This window comes from Osmerus mordax, chromosome 3 (genome assembly GCF_038355195.1).
Source record: "Osmerus mordax isolate fOsmMor3 chromosome 3, fOsmMor3.pri, whole genome shotgun sequence".
Lineage (NCBI taxonomy): Eukaryota > Metazoa > Chordata > Actinopteri > Osmeriformes > Osmeridae > Osmerus > Osmerus mordax.
In genome coordinates this window covers 3,138,429-3,160,770 of record NC_090052.1, presented here as the reverse complement: position 1 = coordinate 3,160,770, position 22,342 = coordinate 3,138,429, and the positions used below count along the sequence as shown (strand labels likewise).

The following is a 22,342-nucleotide window of genomic DNA, read 5'->3' as shown; positions in this document are numbered from 1 at the left end:
GGAGGTTGTATGAATCAAATTGGAAAGAGTATCTATTCTTAGTTTTGCATCACATATGACCACAATTTCACTGGCTCACTCCCTTTGACGTCAAACTTACAATATTAAGCTTGTGTCTCCATTTAGGCTAATAGAAAAACGAATGAGCTGATAGGCTCAATGTATGCAGAGAATAGGTGTGTCTGTGTGTGCACACCAGTCTAGTGACAGAACTTTTCTATGCCAACACAAATAAGGACTCTTTCTTTTTTATTTGTCTCAAACAAATACTGTATCTCTCTAAGAACAGTACATCATTGACTGGCATTATCATATCTCACAGGAACCAGTTCACCGATACAGAAAACAAGAAGGTAACTGTAAATAAGTGCATCTGCTTCATCAGTGGCAACAGCGACCCACCCTCCTGAACAGGAAAGCATTTCACAAGATCCCAGCATGTGTCAGTACCGTTAGTGTGCGTGTGCGAGACCCAATAGTTTCCAGAAGCCAAGAGGACATGACTTAACCTGACGTCTGACATCTGAAGCCTGTTCTATAAAGCAGGTTTACCGAATAAGCCAGGCAGTTAGCTGGTCTGAGGCATTTTCAGTTGATTCGGTTCCATAAAGCCAGACATTCCTGTAACACCTAATTTGGGAAGGAACAACACAGGCAAGGCCTGGCAGTTTGCTTGCACTGGACCAGGTTAGTTTGCAACATAAGTTGCCTTAGTAACTGAACTTGTACTAAATTGAACTGGCTTTATGGAACCGAATAAACTGGAAATAAGACTAACTGACATAAGCCTGGATTTTTAAACTTGCTTTATGGGACAGGCCTCAGAAGTCCACAAGACACACACACACACACACATAACCTCTGTGAGTGACAGGGAGAACATTTAGGATCCAGAAAGGATGATATATGAGCCCCATCTTTGATCCACCCCCAAAAATAAATACAAACATGTGCAATCCATGGACATGGTATTGAACAATTATAAAGTTGCAAAGGTAAACAATATGTCATGTAAACAAGGATGGAGAAGGTACAGAGTACTGTGAGCAACAGACTTAGCCACCAGCCTGCATCCAGGCCTGTAGCCTGCCACCTAGCCACCTGCCTGCATCCAGGCCTGTAGCCTGCCACCTAGCCACCTAGCCACCAGCCTGCATCCAGGCCTGTAGCCTGCCACCTAGCCACCTAGCCACCAGCCTGCATCCAGGCCTGTAGCCTGCCACCTAGCCACCTAGCCACCAGCCTGCATCCAGGCCTGTAGCCTGCCACCTAGCCACCTAGCCACCAGCCTGCATCCAGGCCTGTAGCCTGCCACCTAGCCACCTAGCCACCAGCCTGCATCCAGGCCTGTATCCTGCCACCTAGCCACCTAGCCACCAGCCTGCATCCAGGCCTGTATCCTGCCACCTAGCCACCAGCCTGCATCCAGGCCTGTAGCCTGCCACCTAGCCACCAGTCTGCATCCAGGCCTGTAGCCTGCCACCTAGCAACCTAGCCACCAGCCTGCATCCAGGCCTGTAGCCTGCCACCTAGCTACCTAGCCACAAGTCTGCATCCAGGCCTGTAGCCTGCCACCTAGCCACCTAGCCACCAGCCTGCATCCAGGCCTGTATCCTGCCACCTAGCCACCTAGCCACCAGCCTGCATCCAGGCCTGTATCCTGCCACCTAGCCACCAGCCTGCATCCAGGCCTGTAGCCTGCCACCTAGCCACCAGTCTGCATCCAGGCCTGTAGCCTGCCACCTAGCAACCTAGCCACCAGCCTGCATCCAGGCCTGTAGCCTGCCACCTAGCTACCTAGCCACCAGTCTGCATCCAGGCCTGTAGCCTGCCACCTAGCCACCTAGCCACCAGCCTGCATCCAGGCCTGTATCCTGCCACCTAGCCACCTAGCCACCAGCCTGCAACCAGGCCTGTATCCTGCCACCTAGCCACCAGCCTGCATCCAGGCCTGTATCCTGCCACCTAGCCACCAGCCTGCATCCAGGCCTGTAGCCTGCCACCTAGCCACCAGTCTGCATCCAGGCCTGTAGCCTGCCACCTAGCCACCTAGCCACCAGCCTGCATCCAGGCCTGTAGCCTGCCACCTAGCTACCTAGCCACCAGTCTGCATCCAGGCCTGTAGCCTGCCACCTAGCCACCAGCCTGCATCCAGGCCTGTAGCCTGCCACCTAGCCACCAGTCTGCATCCAGGCCTGTAGCCTGCCACCTAGCCACCTAGCCACCAGCCTGCATCCAGGCCTGTAGCCTGCCACCTAGCCAAGCTGTGTCCTGCACAGCGGCCAGTGGGCCAGCAGTTCGTCCCTTCCACAAAGAAACAGACTTCATCAACTGCATATTGTTATTATGTCCTTTGGAGGTTCCGTTCACGGGCTTCCAACTTCTACAAAAGAACTGTCAGTCAGTCGGGCAGTCTCCGTCTGCTTGCCTGGTTCCCCATGCCCTCCGTCCAGCTCGTTGGCGGTTTCTTTGCCAGGTGCTCTCTGGGTCCCCATCGTCACAGGGTTCTCTCTCTCCGTCTCGCTCCGCGCCTCAGGCGGCCTGCTTGTCCGGGTGGCTCTTCAGCTTGTGGAACTTGACGCTGTCCAGCTTCTCGAAGCGCTTCCCGCAGTGTTCACAGGTGAAGTTGTAGTGCGCCTCTGTGGTGTGCTTCTTCATGTGCCAGTTCAGAGAAGCCCGCTGGCGACACTGGTAACCACAGATCTCACACCTGGGACCACAGACAGACAGAGAGAGAGAGAGAGAGAGAGAGACAGAGACAGAGACAGAGAGACAGAGAGAGAGAGAGAGAGAGAGAGAGAGAGAGAGAGAGAGAGAGAGAGAGAGAGAGAGAGAGAGAGAGAAAGAGAGAGAGCGAGAGACAAAGTGAGAATGAAAGAGAGACACAGACACAATGTGTATTGTATCTTCTACCAGAGGAAATGTTACATGTTGATAATGCAGTTAGGTATCTTGGATAGCTTGAGACCAGGGTGGTCATACTGACTGTAAGGGGGTCTCTCCTGTGTGGGTCCGCCTGTGTACTTCCAGGTGGTTCTTGCGTTTAAACGACTTTCCGCACGTCTCGCAAATAAAGTCTCGGACTCCTGAATGGAGGGTTGGGGGGGATGAGGGGGATGAGGGGGGGTTAAAGGTAAAAGATACCTTTTGTGCTCATATTTACAACTTACTTTGTTAAGTATATATCTCTGTGTGTGTGTGTGCGTGCGCGTGCTTGCGTACACCCACCGGAGTGGATGATCATGTGTCGGTGGAGGTGGTTGGACAGATAGAACTTCTTGCCACAGCCGGGGTGGGGGCACACCTTGGTTCTCCCCTTCCTGTGCACTAGGTTCACGTGGTTCTGCAGGTCAGCGGAACGACAGTACGGGGACGGGAAGAAAAAGAGAGAGAGTGAAAGGCGAGTGAAAAATGATTTATACATATATAAATAAAAATATAAATAAATAAAAGTCGAGGATCTGAATTTGTACTCTCCGTGTCCACACAGTGCTGGGATTGTACCCAGGTCAAAGTGGTGAACGCTCCGGGAAGCCCCCTGGTTACCGTAGTTACCGGGAAGCCCCCTGGTTACCGTAGTTACCGGGAAGCCCCCTGGTTACCGTAGTTACCTGGAAGCCCCCTGGTTACCGTAGTTACCTAGAAGCCCCCTGGTTACCGTAGTTACCTGGAAGCCCCCTGGTTACCGTAGTTACCTGGAAGCTGCTGATGGCCACGTAGACTTGACTGCAGCCCTCGTACGGGCAGTGGAACATCTTCAGCATGCCGTCGGCCTCTATCACCGGCCCGCGCCGGCTCCTCTTTGACCTGACGCTACACAGACAAACGCCGACCGTCAGGGCTGGCTGACGGAACGATACACCGGAGGTCAAAAATCCCCCGTTTCCTGTTACCTTTCACCCCTCTGTGTAGCTACGCCTGTGTACCTTGGTAAAGCCTTGGATCAACAAAGGATACACAGACGCAATGGGGTATTTAGGGAAGGCAGTTGGGTCCGTTTCTCAGGACAGTTTCCCTAGGAGTTTCCCCTAGTCCAGTTTTGCTCCAGAAGATCCACCCTCCTGTAGGTTTCAACTCCGACCCATACCCACGCCAAGCCCCGGTTCTAACGAACACGATTCAGCTTGTCAACCAGATAGTTAGTACGATCCGGCGTGCTGGATGAGGGAAGGAATGAAAAGCTAGCAGACGGTAGCTCTCCAGGAACAGGGCTGGGCAGCCCTGGTCTGGTGGTCCGCTCACCTGCTCAGGCCTCTCTCCAGCTCCAGGTCACAGCTGGACTCCAGGTGTGGAGACTCCACGCTGGGCTGCAGCATCTGCTTCTCCCTCAGCTCTGAGGGGAGAGAAGAGCGGAGAGTTCTAGAACGGCAACGTGACGACCCTTGGAGCTAGTGGACGGGCCAACCTTATTAACATCATTTGTGTTTATTTATAGCAAGCTAGTCCCTAAGTACGGTACATAGCGTGTGTCTAAACAAGATCAAATCCACGTTTAAACAAAGGGTAGCGGACTAAAGTTCAGATCAAACCTGTGATTGCGTCATCCTCCATTGGATCAACTCCGGATTGGCACACCTGGTTGTAGGCCACGCCCTCTATGACGGTGCAGGTGACTTCCTCTACATCCCCGCCCCCCATGTTCAGCTGGATGCCCTCAGACGCCAGGGCCTCGTAACTGGGGCCCGTGATGATGATAAGCTGGGGACAGGGCCAGACTGGTTAAACGATTATATACGTATGTGTATATACGGTATATTTTACTTCTTCAATTGGCTAAACTCCAAATGGGAAAGTGCTACTATATACAATTTGCCAGCAGCAGACCACATGAATAGTGTGGTCCACTGGCTGAGTAGTGAGTTGACATAATGGTTGTGTCTTGGAGCTGTCATGTACTGTAGCATTCATTGGTGCAGCTAGTTACCTGGGAGCCCTCCAGAGACCCCTGCTGATCTGGTATTTCACAGCTGGCCACCACTGTCTGCAGTGTCTGAGCGTGAAACAGCTCCCCCTGCCTCGGTATGTGGCCTGGAAGAGCTATGGGCACAGTGGCCGTGTGGAGGTCGGGCTGTGAGCCCGCGCCCTCGTCGCCCCTGGGGTCACTCGTCTCTGCCGGGTCGTCCGCGTGCTTGTGGAGCCTGTCGGTCAGGGACGCGGTCACGACCACACACTCGTAGCCCTCGGCCTCTCCTCCTTCTTCGTCTCCTCCTCCTCCTCCATCCCCCTCTCCTCTGGCTCCCCTCAGGTCTTCAGCCTCCTCCGCGGGGTTGACGGCCTCGCCCAGGGCGTCAAAGGCCGGTCCTCGGACGTGGGCGTCAGGGTCTTGCGGCCTCTCCATCTCCACCTCCATCTCCCAGACGGACCCGGGCTGGCCCCCCGTGAGGTGTCCTGTCAGCGGGGCTTCCCTGGGAGGGGGGTCCAGGCCTGGGAGGTGGCTGAGAGCTGTGGCCTCCTCACCGTGGCTCAGAAGGGGGATCTGGGCTTCGGAGCCTTGCGAGTCCTCTCCAGCAACTGTGGTGGAAAGAGGAGGAATCGGATACAGCCAGTTCAGAGCGGTTCTCAAATTCATGACAGTGGAATTATTTTCTGATACTTTTGTTTTTCATTTTCAATGAGCAAAACTCTGCTTCGTTGGTTGGTTCCTTCCCCTCTCTCTCTCTCTCTCTCTCTCTGTCTCTCTCTCTCTCTGTCTCTGTCTCTGTCTCTCTACCTGTGAGCTGTGTTTCTGCATCTGTCTCTCTCCTCCTGGTTACAATGCCAGCTGTGGTCGTCAGGTCTTCCTCCTCCTCGCACGGTATCTCCCCCTCTGCCTCTGACTCGCTGGACCCTCTTGGAGGCAAGGAGAGGTACTGCACGAATGAGTGGTCGCCGTCACACTGCCAGATAGCCAGTGTGGAGAAGCCTGGCTGGGGCTCCAGTGTTTTGAGCTGTGGTTCATGTGGGCAGGTTAGTAAGTGGTCCTGGTACCAGCTGACCAGGCTACGAAGGCTGGAAACCCTCTCCTTCTTAACTACAGGACAGAGAGCAAACAGACATGACTGGTCAGACAGTAATACTCCTCCGTATACAGACTGGTGACGCGTTGAGACACACACACACACACAAACACACACACATACAGCTGTATTATCGCAGCATCACTAACCTCTCCTCTGTGTCATGCATGATTCGGGAGTAATCTTCTTTCTGACAGCAAATAGGATAAACGTGACAACGTTACTGTGACATTGTGGCTATGAATACAATGCCATACCATTTTTGACAGGGAAGGGGCATAGATGGGTTAAACTCAAATCAACTGAGAACAAGAAAGTGTATTAGGACTAGTTAGGATCACCAGACACAAGGAGGTGCAGCGGGCCTTTTTGTCGGGAATCTACTCAACTGGCTAGTAAACACGAATGCATGAATCAACATAGAACGTAGATTTACCTGCCGTATTTTTGGTGGTATCGCTCTCCGTATGTTGAGTTGAGTAGGATCAGGTACTCTGCAAGTCCAGCGTCACTCAAACTCGTTCGCCGGCGAAGCTCACTCCAGACCTTGTGTGACTCTCCGAGGTAGACTCGCCTCACATCGTACTTCTTTCGAGATTCAAGCCGTCTCTGTGCTCGATCAGAGTCTGTAAGTCTAGGGCGTCCTCTGCACCTTCTCAAAATTGCTTTCATTTGGTCCCCGGCGTGTTTAGTATCCAGGGGACCTTCTATTTCTGCATAACCATCCGACATCTTACAACAGCTGTCTGTTGTTGTGATTTTCAAGGAGAGGATTCGATCGCGGAAATACTGTGTGACCTTACAGGAAGGAAGTCAACTGAGTTGCGCGTACATCATTGTTGCGCTGCACATTCCCATTTTCTGATGAAAGATAGATGTTATGCACGAACAGTGAAGCTGTGCTCGAATGTCCAAACAAAATAAACTTTAAAATAAACAATTTCACAAATATTTTGTGAAATTGTCACTTCTGTTGAAAAACTTGCATTGGCAAAGTGAATTGCGCTGATCGCGTTCCTTGTTGATCTGCACAAACTTTTGCCGATGCTAAAACTTTTTTCAATATTACGGATAGCCCGAATGGGTGGAGCATTAATTTAGGAGGGAAAGTACAGGGGAAAAAAACTATTCTGTACTTTCTGCTGCGCCGCCGTATTGATCTGGTTAAATTGTCGTTGTTACGCTGTCACGTTCCACTTGCAAAATGTCAACAAGCTTTTGCGGGAAAACCCACTGCCAACGGAGACATATGAGCTAGTAACGTTAGTGATCTTTTTTTACAATGGCCGATATTTTAACGCTTGTGTTTAAATCATTCATTACGCGGGGATCGAAACAATTCAACGTCCTGCTCCCATCAACATACAGCACGTTGGTAATCGGTGATAAAAACATTAGCCGCTCGCTTCTTCTTTTCGCGGCTGTGAAAGCTGCCAGTGAAATGGGGATGAAAGTTTTGTTTCTGACCCAGACTCAAATAAAGAGCCTTCCAGCGTCTTTACAACATTGCATGTCCAGTCTGAGTCCGGACAATTTAAAGGTACAGCAAATGACTAGCTACATACTATAGTTGTATTGTTCTTCGGTTATTTATTTTGCTAAACAAACAGCCATGGCCTATTACTAAGCATAAAAATAGTCAATCTAGTGAACGAGAACATAGCCGTTTTGTTTATAGGGTGCTTTTACCGCTACCTCTACAACTCAGACTAGTCCCAGACTGTATAGGTCCTATCCCAGCTCCCATTTCCCCCTCCTCAGATGGAGTAATCATTATTTTAAGAATATTTCGTGTTGGCCCACAGGCAGCCAAAGCTCCCCTTGAATCTCAGGGGCAAAATGGGGTCAGATGGCTGAGCGGTTAGGGAATCGGGCTATTAATAAGAAGGTTGTTAGTTCGATTCCCGGCTGTACCAAATGACGTTGTGTCCTTGGGCAAGGAATTTAACCATACTTGCCTTGGAGAGGATGTCCCTGTACTTACTGTAAGTCGCTCTGGATAAGAGCGTCTGCTAAATGACTAAAATGTAAATGTAAATGTACTTACTGTAAGTCACTCTGGATAAGAGCGTCTGCTAAATGACTAAAATGTAAATGTACTTACTGTAAGTCACTCTGGATAGGAGCGTCTGCTAAATGACTAAATGTAAAACGTCCAGGAGGATTTTAAGTACATTTCTCAAGTAAGATACAGTGAAGGGATTGAGCAGTTAATTTAACCTACCCCCAATTATTTTTTTAAATAGGGGTGTAGTGAAGAAGAAACAGCATGGGGCAGAACTTGAGTCAAACTAACTGTATTATTGTTATCTACTGCCCCACAGAATATCAAGTTTGTGTATCCCAGGACAGTGGAGGAGTTACTGCAGGAAGTGGCCAGCCTCCATGAGTCCACAGCCCCTCCATCCCTGGTCATCGTAGATGGACTGGAGGGTTACCTGGCCTGTCCTGGGCGGAGCCATGGAGGGCAGCTGGGACAGCAGTCCTCAGCTGCCCATGTCTCTGCACTGCTGTATGACACGGCTGCCTTCCTCACACAGACCCTGGAGAAGAGAGTCTCCAGCCTGGCCCCGTGCCGGGTCATTGTGTCCTTCCAGTCTGACTGGGAGGGCCATGCGGCTGGGGATCCCTCAGGTGTGGACCCTGTCCTGCAGGTCTTGGACCGCTACTTCCAGGTGCGCTGCACCCTGGACCAGGATAGAGGCTCTAAGCCTACTGCGGATGGGTCTCAGGACTTGTGGCGTGTTTACCTCTCAGGTTCAGGCATCACTAACGCCACGACTGGTGGATGTGAGGACCTTGGCGTAGCTCGAGAGTGGAGGATGAACGTTCAGCCCAATGGTTCGTTGGAGTTTTCGTTGGTTTAAAACGCAGTCCAGCAATGGATGAGCCTGGATGTTCTGATCTGAGGGATTTGTGTCACTGTTTAGAATACTAGTGTTTTGACTGGTTATTGTGAACTGTAGCCTTTTCAAAAGCTCTGCCAGAGAAGTTTGTATTTTTGGGGGGAATGTGCTTTCTGTGTGAACTGACATTGTGGGCACAATGGGACCTGATAACACTAATCTCCTCTCCTGCTCTGTCTTTATCTCACCCATATTTCGTTGTGACCTTACATTCACTCAGTCTGTCTGTCTCTTGGCATGGCTGTCAAAGCATGTTCTGGCTGTCTGTTTTGCAACAGTACCTTTTTGTCCTCTCAAACTGCTGTACAGACCACAAGGCGTACTGGTAAAACTTAATCAATTAAATCAGATAAAACGAGGAAAAAGGGAATGAGATATGATCAAACCATTGTGATCCCAACGTTTTATACACTTTAAAATGGAGGTTATCATCACAGTAATGTTGTGACATTGTGATTAAGATATCATTTACCGGCTTGGACTTGAAATAATAAATATAAGCCAGAAAGCAAAACACAACATTGTATTCTCAAGAGACATTTGGTATATATATATATATTTTAATGATGAACATTAACATAAGTGCATATGCAATTTTTGAAATGTAGTTACTTTGTTGCTCTACCGATGCTGGCCGACTGATCCAGGGACTGTATCTGCTCTTATCAGGACTCTACCTCAGCAAGCCAACATCTAGGTCACTCAAATAAGAAACCTCTTACTTATTTTTGGCCTGATTCTAATGAGCTTATTTATTATATTTAGTCATTTAGCATTTTATTAATGAACTTAATACAATAATGCGCCTAGACCATTTCAGGCTGTAAAACTGATACATGTAAAGATGTCGACAGTGTGAGACAACCTCAACATTTGATCATTTTGGTTAATTCAGCTTCTACAGAATTTTACAGAAATAATGTAAACATTTACAGTTTTATTTACAAACATTGTGGCTAAAATACTTTTTAAAGAGGGGAGTCAGGTGGCTGAGCGGTTAGGGAATCGGGCTAGTAATCTGAAGGTTGCCAGTTCGATTCCCCGGCTGGCCAAATGACGTTGTGTCCTTGGGCAAGGCACTTCACCCTACTTGCCTCGGGGGGAATGTCCCTGTACTTACTGTAAGTCGCTCTGGATAAGAGCGTCTGCTAAATGACTAAATGTAAATGTAAATTCAACGAGACAACTCAACAGACAGGGAAACAAACATTAATGTAATGGAGGCATTGGGCATGTACATTTTTACAACCCATTCAGGGCTCGAAAAACACTTTTTTACTTGGTGGCACTGGGATTTGGGGCGCACCCACTGAAAATTAAGGAGCACCACAAAAAAGTCAAAATTAAACAAAATAAAATATTGTTTAACTTTTATTTTGCGTACTGACATGCAACGTGACAACGGAGCGCAGTGATAAGGAGTGATTGGTAAATATTAGCCTTCAATCTAAAATCTGCATTAAAGTTTATAAAGTAAAGATTACGTTTAATTGGTTATGTAACCTTGGATATAAGGGTGGACCGTTCACTGTATCAGCTGTATCCCAGCAGGCACGTACTGTGGAGTAGGCCAATTAGCGAGCAAGCGCAGCTGCCTCCCCAAGATCCTAGTGCCCGGGGTTTATATCGTTAGGTATGATGATAGGCTGGATCGTAATTTGAAGGGGGAGGAAACATACAAACCAGAAAGCACGCACATATGTAGCATGTTAGAGTTGTAAATATCTTGTCCGTTACTGTTACTGAGAAACAATAGTTTAGTTTGATGACATCCAAAATAAAAAATATATTTTCAACTGCATGCTTCAGCCCTCCTAAAATAGGCCTAACGACGCCCCTTGGGTCGCACAATAACGATTATTGGCACTCGCACAAATGCTCCCAAATATATTTAGAGGTTGCACAGATACAATTTTGGGAGCATATGCGATCTAAATCGATCAGCCCTGAACCCATGACCCGCTAGGCATTGCAAACTTAAGCTGACTGTTTACTGAGAGGTAACACCATTGTAACACAGATGTAACATGTCACCACTTCTCTGCATGACCTACCTAATGCAGAGATTTGCGGTTTAGGACATGGCTACATAGGACAAGACACATTATAAAGAAATAAGTGTGACCATTTTGTCATTTAAATATAGAAAATAACCTTATGATTTTACCTAGTGTAGATATGGGATAGGCCTATAATGTTTTTACAATACATTTCATTTAGTGATTCAAATTCAGTGTTTCAGTAATAAAAAAAACAAACAGCTGCCATGCTTTCACAGGAATAAAACAATACCTATTTTATCCAAGTGAGAATGAGCTAGTGGTAATATTTCACGTTGTCCTTACCACAGCCCTTTAGCTTATGGTTAAAACATATGCTTCAACATGCGATGCTTAAGAGACTCATAGAACCTTCTGGATACTCTACACAGCCTAAGGGAAGACGGACAGTCTATATATGTAGCATCAGCCTGTGCCATCCCCTCCAGAGAGACAACACACTGTCTCCTCTGGTGTGCCAGCTAGCAACTGCACCATGGCTCCTCAAGCCATAGTGCCCCTCGACGCCATCTCTAGTCAGGCTTGGCTCTAGTGAAGAGGCCCGGCTGCCAAACAGGCCTTGGACCGCCAGCGTGTCCGCCGTATGTGCCAGTAGGCATGAAGTGCTTAAGTGCGCAAGTTAGTTTCCCCAGTCAGTAGATTGGCTGTCCTGCCACCATGGCTCTCCTGTGTGCTGCTGGCATCTGGTTCTTGTACTCGTTGGCGTAAACCGGACCCTTTCCCAGGAAGTCTATCCGACTGGAGCTCATGGGGCTGTAGTCCATGGAGATGCCGGAGTCCGCCACCCCCATGTAGGTGTACCCCGGGCCCTTGGGCGGCCAGGTGTGGTTGGGGTACTCGAAGCTGGACTGGGAGGAGAGGCGCCCCGACCCGGAGCTCTGCTGTAAGGAGCCCAGGTCGGAGCGCGACTCTGTGGCGGATCTCCCGGAGGCGAAGAGGACCTCCAGGGGCAGGGTCTCCTCCAGGATGTCGTCCAGGGGCTCGTCGGTGCTCCCACTGGGGTGGCGGGTGTTGAGGGTGACGTAGGTGTCTTGAGACTCCAACAGGGAGGACTGGGAGCGGGCTGTCGGGTGCTGGTGGAAGGCCCGTAGCTGCTCGATCAGCCACTGGTCGTTTTTGGACTCCCTCCAGGCTTCCTCCATAATTTCAGAGGCCAGCCTCTTGTCTTCCTCCTCTTCCCCTTCCTCATCTCTACCCTCGGCCAGGGCTGCAGAGGCCTTGGGGTGCGGGGCGGAGGTGGGTAAGGGGGGACCCAGGCTGACCTCTGAGAGGACCTCCACTGGAGCAGGAAGTTCATCCGAGTAGAAGAAAGCTGGCAACAGCCACATGCCTCTGTTGCTGTTGCCCAGCCATTCCTATGGAGGAGGAGAAATGTGAACGCATCAGAAATGCTGAACGCCAGGCCGTCCAAAAAATGGCCACACAAAATAAAAATTAAATGATCACCTTAAAGTCACCACCGTAATCTGTGAAAAGGCCTTGGAACTTGCTGTCAGGGGTGGGAATGACAGGCCATACCTTCTTTAACAGAAACCTGAGGGAGGTATACAGAGATAGTATGCTATCATATCTCACATCTTGGACTCCGTGCTGAAGTTAAGGGTTATGGGTGTGTGTGTTGACTGAGCATGAACGTGCGGATGACTGACCTGCGATAGTACAGAAGCACAGTTAGAGACAGCAGGGTGAGGATGACTGAGATGATAATGCTCAGGGACAGAATGAGAGGATCCAGGACTGGAATGAACACGGTAGAACACAGTTGAACACAGTAGAACACAGTAAAGACAAACTGTCCCCAACGACAAGACTTCTGTACCCCAGTCTATGTTAAGGAGCTGACCTGCTGGGAGGGTTTCCATAAACACCGGCGCGGCCCAGGCACTCCAGTAGCCGCTGTAGCTGACACCATCCAGTTTGACCCGCACGCCGACCTGGTACCTGGTCCCAGGCTGCAGATCCCTCAGGACCAGCTCTGAGCTGGCTAGCACTTCCTCCACCTGGACCTAGCGTGGAGAGATCAGCACAGATCAGACCCACAGCTCAGAGGACAGTCACACAATTAACAGGGATGGTCAGACTAGCAAGAGTTGCATCTGTAGCCCTATCATTTAGCAATGTGCGTGTCCTCCTTGTAATATTTTGACACAGACAAATAGTATATTCACAGAAAGTTCAATTCTACAACAACCCGGAGACTTTTTGTTGGAGGACATTTTGACTGGTTCCTGAGGCAGGGTGTGTCGCAAAGGCAGTGTTACTCACCTGTCCCACATGGCCGCCCACTGGGGCGTAGCTGACCTCGTACATCATGTTGCCTTTGATGTATTTGAGGAGGGGGGGGCGCCAGCTCACCCGCAGCTGACCCTGCTGGTCTGTGCTGCTTACTGTCAGGTTGGCTGGGGGGTCCAGCAGGACTGATGAAACACAGACAAGAAGGGTCATGGTCAATTTGGCCTTGTGAAATATAAAACTACTGATCTAAATGAGTCTGAAGGTTTCATGGAGGGCCAGTTATGGGCACAAGTTGTCACATGACTGGCTACGACGATCACAACATTTCCTAATCTGCGACGGACGACTCACAGACGAGATCCATGAAGAGGCTGCGGTTGTGGATGAGCAGTCCATTGCGCTGCACTTGGACGTCCAGGGGGACAAAGAACTGGGTCTGGGACAGACGGCAGAGATACAACTGCTTCCCGCCCACTAGTGGCAGGGAGGTCACATTACACCTGTTGCTGTTCTCATTCCTGGGGAGAGACAGAGGGGAGGGTGCGTGGAGCGGAGGGGGCAGAAAGCAATGCTTGAAATGTTGAACATACTTCTGCTATTGGGTTTCAAAGCTGCGATTGCGAGGTGTTTCTTCTTGACATGTGGCGGTTGCCGTCACCTCAGTCCAAGTTTCCTTTCCACCAGCGTAGTATGTGTGACATGTGACCCCATGAAAAGAGGCCCCCTGGCTCTCTCAAAAACATCCCTAGGGACGGCGTGAGCTGTTGACAAACTTTCCCCACCAGTACTTACAGGTATGTGTAGTTGAAAGTGTACTGGTCAGGTGATCCTGCTGTGTTCTCGTCCTCCTCCCAGAAGCATGTCAGGTTTTGCCAGTCCTCAGCAAAGCATTTGGGGTTTTCGGGCTCTTCACGGAGTAGAAGAGACACTGGTGTGGAGAGAAGAGAGAGGATGAAGGTGCACAGGAAGTATGGTTCACAGACGAGGCAAAGGCACCATTTTAGGGGTGTCTTTAGAGATATTGTATGTATAGATTGATCTGGTTTGAAATGTTCAGTATAAGCTTCTTCATGACAATTTGTCCACTGTTTAACTCTATAAATATATCCATTGAAATATGATCACATAAATAAAGATCAGATATTCAAAATAGAGCATAAACAGGAAAACTATTATATAATCATTTTTATGGAGATCGATTATAGGCTAATGGTGTTTTTCTCTTGGAAAGCCACTAAATGCAGTTGAAAAATTTAAAACAGTAATTTATATGTAAAACCATCTCTTACCTTTAGTTTCCAGATCGTGCGCACCTTGCACCGAATACTCCTTCAGGACACAACATATTACCGAGCATATCACCAGCCAAGCAAGTTTTTCATGTAACATTTTCTCTATTTAGAAAGTAACCTGCGTCGTCTGTTCTTTCGCATAACTACTGCACAACCTGCTCCAAGCGTTTGTTTTCTCGCTTGTGCTTCTAGACAGCTTGAGACGGAGATAGCGTGGATAGCCTTGCACAGTTGCGCGCGTGCATCGCTGGAGATAAGGCGAGGGAACGCGTCTCTCGAAGGCTGTTTACTTCCTTTGCAAATTCACTAGTTTCTTAGAGGTGGAGCATGGTCAATTTCACAACTTTCTTCAAGCGTGTTTTAAAGGGCGGGGACTGAGCAAACTCATTGATGTTTACAACCTGCGTGCATGCATCTGTAGGTCTGGGACAGTATGTTCCGTCACACCGCTACTCAGATCATTATTTGCCTAATCAATAAAAATAATGAATGATGTGCATAGTCATTATGTTAAAGATGTTAACCTAATAATCAAATAGCCTTGACCTTGGCACTACTGCAATCTTATTTATGCACACCTTTTCACCTTCTGATTAGGGTTAAAGCAAACTCGTGACCGATTTTTCACCATCCACTGCACAAAACCGAGAAACAGTCTCGCATATCATATGGTTCAGAAAGTCAAATTAAGCCGTGCAAGTGTGTTTGTCTCCTTCTAGAGCTCATGCTAAAGTTCTTTATAATGCCTTTTATTTGCTAAACGAATTTACTCCACAAAACCAGAATCAAAATGGCACCAATTGACCTGGAAGTAACAGCAACCATAGGCCCAGTGAACTCACAACACACTACTAAACGGTTTCTTATCTCTGACCTGCACCCATTATGTTTTCTTTTTTGCGCTCAACCCGTCTTATCGGCCCGTCACTTGTCCAGTGATAAGCATGGGGGCGTTTTGCCTCACAGGACCCACCCCCCATCTACTCCACCTCCCCTTGAATGTGGTAACTCAGCACCTCGATTGCCTCCTTCACCTCTCTGGAGGGCGGCTTGAGTCTCACTAACATTTTGGTTTGGACATTACTGATCTTAGGAAACAACCCCCACATGGGCCTGTTGTTTTGCCAAAGTCTCCACACATGCAGGCACACAAGCACGCCCCACCGGGAAGTTTGTGGGTGGCTGGATTAGGAAGGTGGCAGGAAGGCAGGAAGAGGGGACGGGGGGGGACGGGGGGAATGGCAGAGTCAGGGGTGGTTCTGGGGGGGGGGGGGGGGGGGGGGGGGGGGACTGGATAATTATAAACACGGTCTTTGAAGAAAACTATATGACAATAATGTTTAATGCAACTTGTCCCTCTGACAGTACAACTGGCTCCAGCTTGCCCCCCCCCCCACCCCCACCCACCCCCCAGTTGAAATGGTCTCGAACCTCCCATGGGCAGAGTGTGGTTTCCCAGCGAAGATAAAAAAAACAAGCCTCGGTCCAATGCGGCTCTAGATGACAGATGCAATCAGCATGTCTACCCACGTGCACGTACGCACCCACGCACCTACCGGGCAGGTTGTGGGGGGCTGGTTTAGGGGAGGTGGAAGGAAGAGGGGACGAGGGACAATGGCAGTATGTGGTTTTCTGTGTCGTTGGATAAAAACACCAAGCCTCTGTCCCATGCTATAAATTATAGATGCAATCAGCAGACTAACCACAGACGTGTTGTAAGCTGTACAGGTTGAAATGCATAGGGAGTCAGATGGCTGAGCGGTGAGGGAGTCGGGCTAGTAATCTGAAGGTTGCCAGTTCGATTCCCGGCCGTGCCAAATGACGTCGTGTCCTTGGGCAAGGCACTTCACCCTACTTGCCTCGGGGGAATGTCCCTGTACTTACTGTAAGTCGCTCTGGATAAGAGCGTCTGCTAAATGACTAAATGTAAATGTGATTGTGGTTCCTGTTCTTCAGCTCTGGCTTGTTTACGGGACAGTAGAAATGACAAATGTGATTTCTCCTTTTTTGTGTTTTATTTTTTACATCATTCTTTTATTTCCACAAACACATTTATGAATATATATATATATACTCACTTTATACACACACCTTCTAATAAATGTTTTCATCAGACAAACTCAAGAGTTTTATGTGGAACATAAAGAAATACATGGACAGCGTGACTACCTCTCTTCTGGTGCAAGAGACCTACAACATCTGGAGTGAACAGGAAGGTACAAAAGGACACAAAAAGGGAGACAAAAATCAGGGATACACACAGTCCTTTCATCAACTAACAGGCTCACGCGCCAAACCGGAACGAGTCGAGTGTCTGTTAGGAACCACACCGTTGTCCACACGACACCGAGTCGTCCGTTGAACCGTCAATGCGGAACACCAGACACTGGAGCCAGCTGGACCTTCAGGACACGTGAGACATCGTCCTTCGCCAGCAGGGACGTACATACAGCCACGATGTCCTGCGACAAGGGAACACCTCGGAGGCAGCGTCTTGTAATCTGGTATGAAAAGTCCTGCTTTTAGTGTCATCGGTGAGCGAATCGACGATGCACGATAACTAAACTCTGCATTACCTGTCTACGATACACCCATGCACAGTGTAGCCTGCGCTCAGCAGTGGACACAGGCAAGACAGGCCATTGTGCGAGACAGCAGAACAGAGAGGGAGAGAGCAGGGTTTTGGTCAGTCTTGCCCCCTTTCAGCAGTAGTGTAGAGAAGAGGAGAAGAGGGGAGGGGAGGCAACGTACGTTGGCATGGCAATGTGAGTCAACCACTTTGGGGACAGAGACCGACACTGACCCTAACTGACAGCCAGGAGCTTGCACAGACAATGAGAGTAGCATGGCAGTGTGTGTGTGTGTGTTAGAAGGGACCACATGCACACACTGTGTCGTTTTCACAGTAATTCTTCAAGTGTCTGTGATAATGTGCGTGTTCTGCATGCCTGCTTGTGTGTGCGTGTGTGTGTGAGAGACAGAACACTGAACGGAGGCGCGCTGTTACCAAGGGGTGTGTGGATCATGTGACCAACCAGTGACAGTGGTTGAAAGACCCTCTAGCGTGCCCAAAAAAATGCCATTCCATTACAGCAGACCGGTATCCTCGGGCTCTCACTGCAGTGAGTAAGGCCGAGGCTGGCTTTCCATACATGGCAGGCTACTGGCAAAACATAATAAGCACCAGAATAGTGTTAATGGACTTAGGTGGCCTCTACGACAGGGTAACAAGCATAGGAGGAGATGGAACCATAACCTTGCCTTGTAAGAAGGTGGGTGAGCTGAACGAGGCAAAGTGATTGATTGTCTGAAATGCCCGGCTGATGACATAACGTTGAGTTGTTGCTACTGACAAAACGCTCGGAACACCAAGTATCTTCAGGCTCGTTAGATACCGAGGATTACTGCTGTACAACGTGTCAGAACATCCACTTTTCTCAGGTCGGCCGTCTTATACTGGGCACTCGTCTCTTTCTCGTCCTTTTTACCGTACTGCAGTGGCGTGGTTTTACAAATGTTATCAAAAGGTGAAACCGGGCAATGGTTCAAAAATGGCAATGCGACACAACACATCGGCCTTTCCACAAACTGCGTTCAATGGCTCTAACAGTAAAGCCATTTGTGATACCGGTTTCTCACAAGAAACACCCGTTTCACTTTGAAACGCCAACAAGTGCATAGAGAGGACAATGCTGAGAAGGCAGTTGACTGAGGGGGGAGAGAGCGTGTGTGTGTGTGTGTGAGGGGAGGGGGGGGGGTGGCTGGGGTATCAGCCCAACGCAGGACTAGCACAGTCCCCAGGAGAGATGGGGCGTGAGGGGGGAACACAAACAGGGGAAGAGGCCTGGGAGGGGTAAGGAGGTGACGGGTTATCTCAGAGCTGCTGCGTGGGTTTGTGGTGGAGGTGGTTGATGGGGACGGGGGACGGGGGGAGGGGGCTGTGTTTGGGGCTAGGAGTAGTGGGGCTGGGGTGGAGGGTGGAGAGGTGAGAGGTGGACTTGAGGCCCGGTGAGGGGAGGAGGCTTTGACAGAGGACAGGGAAGGGGGGTGGAGCCTGGACACCCGGAGGAGATGAAGGCAGAGGGTCGGAGGGTGACGCCGTGGCGGCTTAGCAGCCGCAGCCCCCGTGGCTGACCGGGGGCGTGTCCTGCAGGTCGGAGGCCCTGTGATTGGACATGAGGCTGGCATCCCCGGCCATGCTCTCGTTCATCTTGTCGCAGATGACGTCCACCAGCCGCTCGAACACCTGCTTCACGTTCATGTTGTCTTTGGCGCTGGCCTCGAAGAACTGGAACCCTGGAGAGAACGAAAGGAATGGAAGAGAGAGGGGCGGGGGGGGAAGAGAAAGAGAGCAATATGAGAGAGAGAGAGAGAGAGAGAGAGAGAGGATGGGTGAGAGAGAGAGACAGAGGGATGGGTGAGCGAGAAAGAGAGGGATGGGAGAGGGACAAAGAGAGGGATGTGGAAGGAGAGAGAGAGAGAGACAGAGGGATGGGGGAGAAAGAAAAAGAAACGGAGGGGGAGGGAGACAACGGTGGAGGAGGCATGTTTTAAAATCAAGCGAACAGAGTCCGTAATGGAAAGTGCGGGAGGTTTTCAGGCTGGTGTGGGCCGCTGCCAGGCCCCGCCTCACCCAGATCCTCTGCCAGCCTGTGGCTGTCCTCCGTGGGCACGATCCGGTCATCCTCCAGGTCGCACTTGTTCCCCACCATGATCACCTGGGCGTTGTCCCACGAGTACGTCTTGATCTGGGTGGCCCTGAACAGAGAGAGGAGAGGGAGGGAATGGAAGAGAGAACCATAGTCACCATCATCTTGTGTCTTATGAATCTATTCTACTGACCCCTAGCAGTGGCAGAATAAAGTCAGGTCAGCTGATTAAAGGCTTAAAGAGCCAGTACGGAAAAAGCCCAAACCAAGTGAAAAGATGGATTGGAACTCTACAAGGCTCGAGCGTCTGCCAGTGCCTTCTTCTCAATTCAACTCCTTGAATTGAGAGGAGTCGCCCCGACGGCAGCGGTGCGACGGAGTCCCGTCTCCCTTCGCAGACTCACCAGTCCTGCACGGCGTTGAAGGAGTCCTGGTTGGTGATGTCGTACATGAGCAGGAAGCCCATGGCTCCTCTGTAGTAGGCTGTGGTGATGGTCCGATAGCGCTCCTGGCCCGCTGTGTCCTGATGCACACGCACGGACACACACACGCACGCACACACACGCACGGACACACACACGCACGGACACACACACGCACACCATTTACTTTGTTTGCACTTCATGCTTCTGCTTTTAAGTTATTACTATTTGCATTTCTGGTTAGATGCTAACTGCCTATTATAAGTGAGATTGTGACCATAAAAGGTTTATCTAATCTAATCATGGAATCTAATCGTCATACCGAGGTCAGATTGTGAACAGGTATTGTTGGACCAGAAGGGGGCAGCATTGCCATGCCTCCCTACACGCCTTCCTTCTACAGAGCATCTAACATGAGTCATGACAAGAACAGTATACAATTGAATTGACTATTATTCTTAAGAATAAAGACAACGTGAAATCAGGGGTCACGGAAATCGACCGTTCCAACGTGATAAACTTGAATGATCGCGAGTCGCTTTGAGGATTCAGCCCTACGAAGGCTTGCTGTAAAACCACTCATAACCCTCATAACCCTACACCCTCTGATGCCGGCTCGTTCTCCATCACAGATCATCATCGAACCGCCAAGGGCACCTGGAGCCCCTGCCCTTCATCCTAACTGCGCGGTCAAACGACCCAGGGTAAGACAACGACAGGAAGAGGAGGAGGACGAGAATGAAGAGGGAGGAGAGACAGGCCTCCCTACGCCCTCACGCCCGTTTACCGGAAACGTCTTCTAATCAAGTCGAGCGTGACGTCGCGGTGGCCCTCGTTGGAAGCTTAACAAACACGAGTACTGTAAAAAACGATGGATTCAGGCCCCGCCCCCGCGCCCCCCCCCCCCCCCCCCCCCCCCCCCCCCCCCCCCCCCCCCAAACAAACACACACGCACACAAACAGGTGAGAGAGGGGACTGAGTTGGCACGGCAACCATCTCAGGCACCTCTGGCGGTCGCCTGGTAACCTGGCCTGGGTCCTTCATTAGCATAAGAGGCTCTTGCATCACTGAGGGGGCTGGAGTGAGGGCTGGGAGGTTGCTCAGGGGGTTATGAATGTTCTATTAGAGGGGGGGAGGGGGATTAAGTGTGTTGGCCGGCAGACAGTCCAACCTGACCGGGTCTCTCTGTACTCTCTAAACCACAATACACACAGCTGTTGGTATAATAGAGAAAGGCCACAGGAAAAACATGGACCAAGTGGTTCTGAGAGTGCGTGTGTGTGTGTGTGTGTATAGTGGCTATCGCGCTCATGCTCAGTGTCTTCGTGCGGGCATGGGGGGGGGGGGGGGGGGGGGGGGGGATGAGGCATCTGTTTCATCTCCGAGGTCCTTTTCCCTTCCATTGATGAAGGACAGAGACCAGATCCATGCATTCTTATCTGATGTGCGCAGGGCTGATCAAATATTTGTCAGGATAATAGAACTTATGTCAGCGTAACCAAATAGACTGCTCCCCAGGGCCCCTATAAACATCTACGAAGGGGCCCACAGTGACGTCATAAGGCCTGTTCACTGTGTATGCATCACCTGCCGCATACACACAGCAGCAACACACACACTTACACAAACATACATACATACACACACACACACAAAAGCTCCTGGACCAGACTTCCTGCAAAGCAGATTGTGTGTGTGTGTGTGTGTGTCCGTCATTGTACAGGTGACAAGCACGCCTGCTGTTGTCATCATCACCAGCTTACGCCTGTGGCCCGACACGCATGTGTTCCCCTGGAGTCAACCAGGCGAAACTCTTAAAGACAGGTGTTTGACTCAACCCCCGTTGAACATTAACTTTGCTCAACATTATATTTGTGCTCTCAAGAAGGAGAGCCTCCCTTTCAAAAGAGATTCCTGCTACATCCACACCCTGAAAACACTCAAGCAGCCAGTGAGGGAACGGTGTTTGTCAACCGATTAATGAACTCTGCGGTATGGATGGCCTGCTCCATAGTCCTCCATGATCTGTACAGGCTTAGATTTTTTCTATACCGTAGACTGCCTCCACTAGCACACCCAGTCTGCTGGAGGAAAGCATGTCTGATTTGGCCTGGCCTGCTCTTGTCTAAGTGGCTGAGTGTGTGTTTTGGTGTGGACACTTGAGCTGTTAAACAATCTTTCTTGAAACCCTCTTTGCTTTGGATGGAATGGTCGAGAGACCAGTAGCTTGCATACGCAAGCCCACGTAACTTGAAACAGATCATCCCAACCACATCTGTGGCTAGTTTACTGGCAACAAAACTGGTAATTGAACAGCATGGTGTCCACCTCAACTGGACTGCCTGGGGTGGATGGAAGGAACTTTACAGAACCTCACATGTTCTAGAACTACCTGCCAAGTCTGGTGGAACACGAAGCCTTGACCAGGAACATCGTGGTTTAGGAGTTTGGTAAGTGGAACTGAAAGCCTGTGTCACAGCCGGTGCTTCAATGAACCAGGAGATGAGAACCTGAAGGAGGGCCGTATTTGAGCATGACTCATTGTAGACTTGTAGTATTCCGAGGAGGCATTTGTAGTACGTAACACAACCCGATAATTATTTTTTATGCAGATCTGCCAGGGACAGTGTGTCATGGCAAGAACCGGGTGAACCTGAAGGAGGACTGTAAAACTGTCTGAAGAAAGATAGGAGGAAGGGAACATGGAGAAGCAGGAAGGGTTAGGGTGATGGGCCATATTTAACATGCAAACAGTAAGTCAAGTCACAGGTGGTAGCCTAT

At 49.9% G+C, this 22,342-nt stretch overlaps 5 protein-coding genes across 5 annotated transcripts in view; 2 read left to right on the top strand and 3 right to left on the bottom strand.

Moving 5' to 3' along the window:
* Positions 1 to 22,342, top strand: part of LOC136941189 (zinc finger protein 653-like) — a 44,310-nt gene that overhangs the window by 19,079 nt on the left and 2,889 nt on the right. The window lies entirely within an intron of this gene.
* On the bottom strand, positions 1,577 to 6,728 carry znf653 (zinc finger protein 653). Its single transcript, XM_067233622.1, has 10 exons — positions 6,433 to 6,728; positions 6,146 to 6,186; positions 5,711 to 6,010; positions 4,925 to 5,511; positions 4,530 to 4,698; positions 4,243 to 4,333; positions 3,696 to 3,813; positions 3,229 to 3,343; positions 2,987 to 3,086; positions 1,577 to 2,710 (listed from the first exon to the last, which is right to left on the bottom strand). The coding sequence occupies exons 1-10, from the start codon at positions 6,726 to 6,728 to the stop codon at positions 2,533 to 2,535; spliced, it is 1,995 nt and encodes a 664-aa protein (XP_067089723.1). The 3' UTR covers positions 1,577 to 2,532.
* swsap1 (SWIM-type zinc finger 7 associated protein 1) lies at positions 7,148 to 9,338 on the top strand. Its single transcript, XM_067233632.1, has 2 exons — positions 7,148 to 7,536; positions 8,321 to 9,338. Exons 1-2 carry the CDS (start codon positions 7,279 to 7,281, stop codon positions 8,861 to 8,863), a joined length of 801 nt encoding a protein of 266 aa, XP_067089733.1. The 5' UTR covers positions 7,148 to 7,278; the 3' UTR covers positions 8,864 to 9,338.
* Positions 9,223 to 14,657, bottom strand: epor (erythropoietin receptor). Its single transcript, XM_067233628.1, has 8 exons — positions 14,487 to 14,657; positions 13,990 to 14,125; positions 13,549 to 13,715; positions 13,228 to 13,379; positions 12,806 to 12,968; positions 12,612 to 12,699; positions 12,409 to 12,496; positions 9,223 to 12,317 (listed from the first exon to the last, which is right to left on the bottom strand). Exons 1-8 carry the CDS (start codon positions 14,584 to 14,586, stop codon positions 11,595 to 11,597), a joined length of 1,617 nt encoding a protein of 538 aa, XP_067089729.1. The 5' UTR covers positions 14,587 to 14,657; the 3' UTR covers positions 9,223 to 11,594.
* LOC136937761 (ras-related protein Rab-3D-like) lies at positions 17,432 to 19,936 on the bottom strand. Its single transcript, XM_067230890.1, has 4 exons — positions 19,883 to 19,936; positions 19,543 to 19,661; positions 19,123 to 19,247; positions 17,432 to 18,785 (listed from the first exon to the last, which is right to left on the bottom strand). Exons 1-4 carry the CDS (start codon positions 19,934 to 19,936, stop codon positions 18,598 to 18,600), a joined length of 486 nt encoding a protein of 161 aa, XP_067086991.1. The 3' UTR covers positions 17,432 to 18,597.

What these genes read in the sequence shown, in the direction of transcription:
- swsap1 (XM_067233632.1), top strand. Translation starts at nt 7,279, where the DNA reads ATGGCCGATATTTTAACGCTTGTGTTTAAATCATTCATTACGCGGGGA. An exon ending in TGAGTCCGGACAATTTAAAG is followed by an intron (nt 7,537 to 8,320) that starts GTACAGCAAATG and finishes ACTGCCCCACAG; the next exon opens with AATATCAAGTTTGTGTATCC.
- epor (XM_067233628.1), bottom strand. Translation starts at nt 14,586, where the DNA reads ATGTTACATGAAAAACTTGCTTGGCTGGTGATATGCTCGGTAATATGT. An exon ending in TGGGCGGCCATGTGGGACAG is followed by an intron (nt 12,969 to 13,227) that starts GTGAGTAACACT and finishes TCTCCACGCTAG; the next exon opens with GTCCAGGTGGAGGAAGTGCT. An exon ending in GTGCTTCTGTACTATCGCAG is followed by an intron (nt 12,497 to 12,611) that starts GTCAGTCATCCG and finishes TACCTCCCTCAG; the next exon opens with GTTTCTGTTAAAGAAGGTAT.
- LOC136937761 (XM_067230890.1), bottom strand. Translation starts at nt 19,936, where the DNA reads ATGGCAATGCTGCCCCCTTCTGGTCCAACAATACCTGTTCACAATCTG. An exon ending in CTGTTCACAATCTGACCTCG is followed by an intron (nt 19,662 to 19,882) that starts GTATGACGATTA and finishes CGTGTGCATCAG; the next exon opens with GACACAGCGGGCCAGGAGCG. An exon ending in TTCAACGCCGTGCAGGACTG is followed by an intron (nt 19,248 to 19,542) that starts GTGAGTCTGCGA and finishes CTCTCTGTTCAG; the next exon opens with GGCCACCCAGATCAAGACGT.
- znf653 (XM_067233622.1), bottom strand. Translation starts at nt 6,728, where the DNA reads ATGTCGGATGGTTATGCAGAAATAGAAGGTCCCCTGGATACTAAACAC. An exon ending in ATGCATGACACAGAGGAGAG is followed by an intron (nt 6,011 to 6,145) that starts GTTAGTGATGCT and finishes TCTGTCCTGTAG; the next exon opens with TTAAGAAGGAGAGGGTTTCC. An exon ending in ACAGGAGAGACCCCCTTACA is followed by an intron (nt 2,711 to 2,986) that starts GTCAGTATGACC and finishes CTGTGGTCCCAG; the next exon opens with GTGTGAGATCTGTGGTTACC.